At 46.8% G+C, this 8,998-nt stretch overlaps 1 protein-coding gene across 1 annotated transcript; it reads right to left on the reverse strand.

The window, feature by feature from the left end:
* Positions 1-912: 912 nt before the first annotated feature.
* LOC125759271 (putative nuclease HARBI1) lies at positions 913-3,881 on the reverse strand. Its single transcript, XM_049417683.1, has 4 exons — positions 3,802-3,881; positions 2,928-3,045; positions 2,732-2,859; positions 913-963 (listed from the first exon to the last, which is right to left on the reverse strand). Exons 1-4 carry the CDS (start codon positions 3,838-3,840, stop codon positions 913-915), a joined length of 336 nt encoding a protein of 111 aa, XP_049273640.1. The 5' UTR covers positions 3,841-3,881.
* Between the last annotated feature and the right edge of the window lie 5,117 nt (positions 3,882-8,998).

Here is an 8,998-nt window from a genome sequence, read left to right on the forward strand (position 1 = left end):
GTGCCCCAACTCGTAAGTTTCGCTGATGTTTTTGATTAACTGTAGATGGTGTTACATGCTCACAGGTGATGCTCATGCGTGCAGGCATATGTTTGTGAAGAGATGACATCTGTGGGCGTAAAGACAAAAAGCTGCACAAAAAAATTTGGCAAACGGTTGCAGGAGCTAGTTAGTTGTATGCATAACTGTAAGATGGAATAAACAGGTGTCCTGCCTTGCAGTTATGGTGAAATGTAGCAAAAAGGTAGCATTGCAAAAATGTTCAACATTTTGAAATGTTTCCCTATTTTGTCAATTGCTTCAAAAGTGAAACTGAAAATGTGCTATTGCTAAATATACTGTTCAAAACGCAAGCTCGTTATATAACTTCTTCACATAGCCATCATACACAAATGCACATGTTTGCACCTGTGTTACACCTGCTTGCTGTATGTTTTGCATACTGCAGCAGCTAGGGTTTTGGAAGGAGATTGTGTCAGTCATCGCGTAAAGCCGGGCAAACGATTGTGTAGCCCTGAAAAGGGCTGTTTGGTTGCTTCTCATGCAGCGGTGGTTAGAGGTGTAAGATGCGTTTCATGAGATGAGCGAAAATGAATTCCGGCACCGCTTTGGTTTGTCCAAACGAAGTGCGTTGGTTGTGCGGTGAACCAAGCACCATTCATGGATGCCATTAGGTCAGTGGATTTTCAACAGAGAGGATATTGTTGCACACACTGAAACTCTTCACGAACAGAAGCTTCCAGCAAAGAGTCGGTAGCAGGAAATTTATAGATGATAATGGCAACACATTTCTTGGTTTCCAGCTCATGCCGCAGCTGCGATATGGGGGCAACCGGCAGGCCGAGGCGCTGGAGTTACTAGCCGCAAACACCAGGCGGCAGGGCCAGGCATCATTGGAAAGCTGCGCCAGGTTCAACTTGTCGGTGAAGTGGTCCACGAATTGCAAGGGTTCGGTACCCTCGCCTGGGCCCTCATTGCAGCGGATGCCACCTGCACAGTGATTTGTAATGACTAGTTGTACATATATGTAGATTTATTTTTGTTCACATCACGAGCTATGATACGCTGGTTTGCTTCAATGGTGCCCTGCAATTTTTTCTCAGTTAATTTTCTTTTTCTGCAGATCAGAAGCACTGATGTGCTGTTTTATTGTACATAGTAAAGTGTAGCTCAATGGTAAATCGTGTCCTGCGATGTCATTTCTTTTTAATCTCATCGTGTGAGGTGATGCATTCAGCAGTTTTGTAGCACATGTGCATAGCACAGTGTGGTTTCATTTATAAATCATGTTTTGCCATGTCATTTTTTTAAGATCTCATTATACAAAGTCATGCATTCAGCAATTTTGTAGTATATGCACATAGTGCACTGTAGTGTATCTTTATGTTTATAGTGTATACGTGTAGAATATTGTGACACACTGTACGTTTTCTATCGATTTTTACACATCCTAGAAAAAAAGAAAAGCATTTGTGAACGGTCTAGGTTGCACAACAATTTTGAAATATTGCAAGACCAAAAAATAGTTGACGAATACGTGTTCTGTTGCTTAGAAGTGTTTAGACAACAGGATTGGGTACAAACAGAAATCAATAATAGAGGAAGACATATCAGCAACCAACAACTTGCATTTTTTTAGCGAGTTCGATTAATACCGGTTCGACTGTGCCTTGTTTTCATGTAATACAATGACTTTCGTGCTGCGAGACGCGTGTGTTGTTGCAGAGGAGCAGCAGGCACTTTGTAATAACTCCATTTGTATATTATAAAAGGAAGCTACTTTTATATTCTTTTCTTTGGCATTAAATTTAAGGGATATTTATTTTGCTTTTTATGTGCATTGCTCGTGATACTTGTAATAAAATTTCAATTCTGACACCACCCTTGTTGTTCACTTCATTTACAAGCACGATTCTTGTTGCACTAAAGCTACCGCATGTTGCTGTCCTGATTCAAACAGCCTTTTCAGGTTACCACTTGGCTGTGAATGGCACCATGTGCCATTCACAGTTGAGCTCTCACTTGTGCTTAGTGTGAAGCGCCATATTTTACAACCTGGTCGAAGCATTTCATCAGCATGGCGTTGTGTGACAAGGGGGCATAGGTCGGCAAACTCACTCATGAGTCGACTCACTCAGATTCAGATCGAGCTGTGAGTCCAAGTGAGTAATACATTGGTGAGTTCGAGTCCGGGTGAAAACATTTTAGTGAGCCTGAGTCCGAGTGAATCCGCTTGAGGAAAATTTTGGTGAGTCTGAGTTCGAGTGAGCCCCAAGAGCAAAATATATTTCACGAGTGAGTCAGGGTGAGCTTCACATTTTTTGCCAACCTATTCAAGGGGGTTATTCATTGATAGGAGAACGCTGTTTCGTTGATATGTGTAGCAAACATTTGAAGTGTAGTAAAAAAAAACACAGTGACAAACACAATGAACAAAGACAAACACGCACCACACAATGCTGCCGAGGTCGTTGCAGGCGGCGGCGTACTCTGCGCAGGTGCTCAAGCATGCAGGCCCTGTGGTTCTCGAAACAGGTTCACTACACGGTTGCGCTGCTGCTGGCTCCCGTTGTGGTGGTGGTGGTAGCTCAGCTGCTGCTGGCAGCAGCTCAGCATCGTCGGTGTCGTCATCGTCCCCTTCGAGAACAGGCTCATGTGCCGCCAACGCAATGTCGTGCAGAGCTGCACAAGCAGCAATGATGCTTGAGCAGCTGCTGCACAAGCTTACAGCGATGCACCACTCCACAGCATTGCGCATGGCGGTGTGGGCCTTGTTGTAGTGGTTATCAGGGGTGCCACGAGCTGGTCGTCCGGGCACTGGTGTCAGGAACCACGGTTCTAATGTATAGCTGGAGTCTCCTGCACGAGGTCGGCATGACAGCTGTAGTGATAACGTCTTGAATGTGGCAAGCATTGACAGCACTTACCAAGCAAGCCGAAGTTTTGCTTCCAGGTGCTGACGGAGAGGGCTCCCCCGCCATACCCACTAGTCATGACATGACCCCAGGAAACATGGACTGACATCCAGAGGTCGGCATCACATGTCTGCAGAATTCAATTCAGTCAAAATTGTACCCATAAATGACCTTGGGTACAATGTTGGGTATTATGTTAATGTAACTACATCTGTCTGCACTGTTACTGACTGTTGAAACATAGCTATGGACAAATCATCGACAGGGTAGGACTTGTACCATAAGTTCTAACACGAGGACAATGCAGTGTCAAAGGGTAGTCTGCATGTTTACTGCTTGGAACAACCCATCTTCCAGCCACCAAAGCCTTTTAACCAAATTACTGCTGTATGTTTAAGGCAATGTATCACAAAATATCTACAACACGAAAAACTTCGACTGAAAAAAGGGTTATGAAACAATGCGTATTTAATGTGTACATGCTAGGGCGCGTTCCGAGGGACCGAAATAAAGTTTATTATCCATCCATGTAATTGATCCATGTAACGTCCATCACGACAATGAACAATAAGGACATACTACGGCACATTCTGGGAGCGCTAATCTCAACAAATACAAATCGAGAATCAAGCTTCGGGTACACATGGCGAACGAGCAACGGTAATATTATGCACTGTGCAGGCCGCTGAACCAAAGTGTACTCCGCGTCACATGATTTCATCGCTTATCCTAAGCGAAGTGCCCTGAAACGAACCAATTCCCGTTCTGGATAGATCGAAAATACCGCTCCCACTATACTCAGTTGCAACAGCCTCAGTAAAGCGGAAAGTTTAAGCGATATAAATGAAACAATTCGCTACGCATACAATGCATGAATAATACTCACGATCATGGTGTTGAATGCGTAGAGTCCCTTCCCCGACATGTAATGCGTCGTGTCCGCGGAGCTCAGGCCATGGGGCTTCGGGATTGCGATGAGCGTACCATCCACGCACCCGACCACAACGGGAATCTGCCCGAGCCGCGCGAACGCCGCCTTTGTTCGCTCTTCGCGTCTGTGGTCTCCGGAAAAGGCCACCCACCGTTTTGGCCGCGAACAACAGTAATGGCGTGTTCCTGACGGACGACTGCGACAGGCCGCTGAATTCCTCGCAGCCGACAGCTCGCTGGAAGCATCCGATCGCAAAAAATCTCAGCGCGCACAACGCCTTCCGCTCTGTTTAAATCCCACTGGTTCGTTGGCACCCGATGACGGGGCCGAGATCGTCGCACAACCAAGGTACAGTACGTTTCGAGAAACGAAAGCGACGCCGGAATTCACACTCGCTCATCTCTTCAAACGCATTTCGCACCTCCTACCATTCTGCATCTGCTTCGAGAAACGCCAACGTAGCAAGGAAGCACCGTTGCAAGCGCCATTTTCTCAAAATCAGCTGTTGCGGCAGCCGCAACCGCCGCATCACTCGAAATACATGCAGTGCGACGCCATTGTTCGCTCGAGAGAACGCGAGCGAACGGGCTCGCTCTCCGTTCACTTTTAGCAGACGACATGCTCGTTATGACGCGGCATGACGTCACCAAAAAAGAAAACATCAAGGAAAAAAAAGAAATGGCCACGCCCCTTAGAGTGGCGTGAGTTGTCCGGCTTCAGCCAATCGCGTGCGATCATCAGAACGAACGCGAACGAACGGCGCAGAACAGAGATCTCCGATCGCCCCCCTGTACACTTATGCAGAGTTGGAGAGACGCTCATCGCGTTTTATTTTGTCCCTGGGCCGTCTCAACGTTGCCTTCTTTATCCGCTAGGCTGTGCGTTCTGGCGCTGCAGTCACATGTGAGAACTCGACTGCACGGTGCCTATAGACGATTTTCCGCAGCGGCGCACGGGCGCTGCCATGTTTGATCACGTGATCGTAACTGGCCTTCCCCCAGCCATTTGCCCTATCTAGAGTACACTCTACCCCAGCCAACGCATTGGGCCAGTGAAGCGGCCGTGGCCGTACTACACAAGCTGGTTGCTGCAGGGTGTAAGCAAGTCACATGCTTGCGCAGCAAAACATAGTTCTACGTGTAATCGCCTCAGAGTTGAAAACGTTGAGACATTTGCGTTTGTTTGGTACGTACCACGCCACAAAATGATAAGGGATATGTTTAATCTGCGTCGTATTTATGGTGTATGTCTTTAATTGTTGTATTAGCAACCGCCAGTAGCTGGGGTTACAAGCCAACATGGCAGCACCCATGCAGACGCGACACCCCGCTTCGATCCGAACTCGCGCTTGCTACTCGCCCACTGTCCTCACAGCAATAAATAAATGGCAAAATCGGCCATCGCTTTGTGTCAGCTCACGCTGGAGAAAAAGCGTCAGGTATGCTTTGTCTTTATTATTGCGATCAGCTGTGTTTATTTAGCCATGCCTGCTAAGCCTTGTCTCGGACAACATGAGAATGAATCTTGGAAATACTGCAAAATACCGACGAGTACATCGCTCTCGAAGCTTCAGGACGCGAATATAAAGCAAATAAATGCGTAGGTTTTGAACTTACTGGCCACACAGCGCAAGACGACGACGTGATAAATTCGAGGCGGAGGGAAACTACATCCACAGGTGCCGCCATGTTTACTTTTCCGGCGCTGCCGTCTGCGCCGTCTGCTCGCTTTTACTCGTGTGCGCGCAGACGTTATGGGAACGCCGAGCAGACGACGCGACGCGGATGGAGACATATTGAGCAGCGCTGCCAAAGGCCACGGCAGGGGCATGGCCATGGAGACGGCCACGGTAGGGGGACGGCCACGGTGCGGTGGCGCCAGTGGCGCCATCTAGTTTGATTTAATAAACCAGCTGCGGAAAATCGTCTATAGAAGACGAGCTGCGTGCGTAGCGTCCGTAGCGGCGTTGCGCACGTGAGAAGTCAGCTTGCAGAAAGACTGCTCACGCGCTCTAAGCAAGACGCCGCGCTTTTACGTACGCAACGCTGTTAGGGACGCTATGTGCGTCGGGTGCGCCGTTTACACCGTGGCCGTATGAAAACTCGCCGTGAAAAAATGCAATGAGGTGAAAAAATGAAGAAAAACGCGTAATACGTTTCTTAAGGATGGATGGATGGATGCTATGAGCGTCCCCTTTGTAACGGGGTGGTGACATGTCTGCCACCAGGCTCGAAGAAGAAGAAAAAAAAAAGCTTCCTTGTTTTATGTTGGCCTAATAACTTATTTACATTGATTAAATCTATGTTATTATACCAAAAAAATATAAATTCACGGTCTATCTCTCTGCCTCTTAAGGCAGAATGACCTTATTTTTCCCCCATTATTTATTTTTCTTCTTTATCTCTACTTTTCTGCCACCAATACTCTAACCGTCTCTTACTTATTTCTATCGCGGACGTGTTCAGCTTTCCATTGTTGTCCCTAAAACCCAAGGCTTCATGTAGACTCGTGCCCACACGTTTAGCTGGGTGAATATCGCCACATTCAATCAGTACATGTTCCATCGTTTCCTTAGTTCCCCCGCAGCATGTACATTGTTCTTCTTCGTTACTGAATCTCGCTTTATAACTACGCGTTCTAAGGCAGCCCGACCTTGCTTCAAACAGTAAAGCGCTTCCCCTTGAATTATCATAAAACCTTTCCCTCCTTATTTCGTTTTTTCCCTTTCGGTAGTTACTCAGAACCGGCTTCTTTTCCATCGCTGCCATCCAATAAGTCCTCTCCGCCTCTCTGACCTTCCGCTCAATGCTCCTTGTTGCCATATCGCCCGCACTGCTAGCCGTATATTTACTGGTGAGCCTCCTAGTTCTTTTTCTTCACTGCGTGTCAACGCTTTTTCTATACAAATACCTGAAAACCTTCTCTGCCCATCTACTCTTCTTCATTTTCCTCAGCCTCTCTTCGAATCTCATTTTGCTCTGAGCTTCCCGCACTTCAGAGCCTGTCCATCCCATATTACCCTTTACAGCCTCATTTGTCGTCTTCCCGTGAGCGCCCAACGCGAGGCGGCCCACCGTCCTTTGATTTACATCCATTCCTGATTGTACTTCTGACTTCATGCACACCACTGAGTTCCCAAATGTAAGCCCCGGGACCATCACACCCTTCCACAGCCCTCGAAGCACCTCGTACCTATTGTACCCCCATAAAGCTCTGTGCTTCATAATTGCAGCATTCCTCTTTCCCTTTGCTACCGATGCTTTCTCTCCATATATCTCCATATATCTCCATATATCTATCCCCCTCATTTACCCATACTCCGAGGTACTTGTACTCGCTTACCCTCGGTATTTTTTGGCCCTGTATAAAGACCGCATGGTCTTCGTGATCATTGAATACCATCAATCCACATTTTGTTGCACTAAATCCTAGTCCTAAAGCCTCACATTCCCTTCCGCATATATCTGCCAGTCGCTGTATATCATCTTGACTGTCCGCAAATAAGACAATATCATCAGCATAAAATAGACCTGGAAGCTTCTGCTCAACCATCGTGCCGACCTGTTTGTGTGACAAATTAAATCCAATGTTGCTACCTTCTAGCGCTTTTTCCATCCTCACCATGTACAGCATGAATAACAACGGGGACAAAGGACATCCTTGTCTCAGCCCCTTGCTGATTTCAACGCTGTCCTTGCTACTTATTCCTTCCCATTCTATACAAACTGTATTTTCTCGGTATATTTCCCTCAAAAGCTGTATACAGTCATCACCTATGCCCACTTCTTTCAGTATATCCCACAAAATTTCCTGATTAACGTTGTCATACGCCCCGGTAATATCTAGATAAGCTACGTATAAGGGCCTGTTTTCTATTTTCGATATTTCTATACACTGGGTAAGAACAAACAGATTATCGTCTAACCGCCTGTCGATTCGAAATCCATTCTGAAGTTCTCCCAAAATATCATTTTGTTCTACCCACGCTTCTATTTTTAATTTTACTGCCTGCATCGCCAACCTGTATAGCACCGATGTAATGGTTAGCGGTCTATACGAGCGAATTTTATCCTTTTCTCCCCTGCCTTATAGATTAAGTTCATTCTACTTTTTCGCCAACTGTCTGGTATTTCCCTCTCCTGTAAGCACTTTTCTACGGCTTTCAGCAGTGCTTCTTTAGTGTTATGTCCGAGTTCGTTAATGAGGCTGACGGGAACCCCATCTAAGCCCGGTGTAGTGCGCTTAGGAATTTTTCCTTCGGCTTTCTTCCAATTGAAATTCTCAAGTACTACATCTTCGTCGGTTGCACTCCTTTGCGCACTTTTACTCACCGGGGGAATCCCCTGGGCGACCTTTTTAAACGAATCGGCTGTTATCTTTCGGATGTCACCTAGCGCTTCATACCCTTCCAATTGATTTCCTCCTTCATCTACCATATGTTGTTGCATTGCGACAGACTTCCTACCCAGCGCTTTTAGGTGGCTCCAAAATATCCTAGGCGCGGCCTTCTTCTTTTCGCGAATCTCTGTCATCCAGCGTTCACTTTCACCTTTAATTTTTGCCTCGACTAATTTCTGCACAATGGATTTTTGCTCTAAGTATATTTCCCATATTTGGTTGACTTCGTCCTGTGGCCGCTTCTCCTTTTTTGCTTGTCTGTGCTCCCGTGATGCCTCACGTCGCTTCTCGATCGCCTCCCGGATTTCTTTGTTCCACCAACTTTGTTCCACCAAGCCCCCATGTCGCCGCGCCCCCCACGAAGCTGCGGCCGGCGCATGTATTAAAGGCGAACATTATCTGGACGCGCTCTCCTTCGCAGCGGGCGGAGAGTGTCCACACCTAAATTATTTTTCTTACACCGTGGTTCACCCTAACTGTGCTCTGTACGTAGCATGGTCGACGTTTCTTTGATACATAGAATAAATGCATGTAATTTCGGTAATGCTTATCTCAATCGGATCCTCATTATCAGGTCGAGCTCAAACGGGCGGCAAAAAAAGGCTCGACTATTCCGAGAAAAAGATTGTCACTGATCTCTACACTGTCTGAAGGACGGCAAAATGGGCCAAATATTAGCCGCTGAACGCGAACGGCTTAGCGAAGGCTGGCGGAATAACGGCAAAAGTGGCCCCATATTAGCCGGTCAGAGCGA

Source organism: Rhipicephalus sanguineus, chromosome 7 (assembly GCF_013339695.2).
Source record: "Rhipicephalus sanguineus isolate Rsan-2018 chromosome 7, BIME_Rsan_1.4, whole genome shotgun sequence".
NCBI classification, from domain to species: domain Eukaryota; kingdom Metazoa; phylum Arthropoda; class Arachnida; order Ixodida; family Ixodidae; genus Rhipicephalus; species Rhipicephalus sanguineus.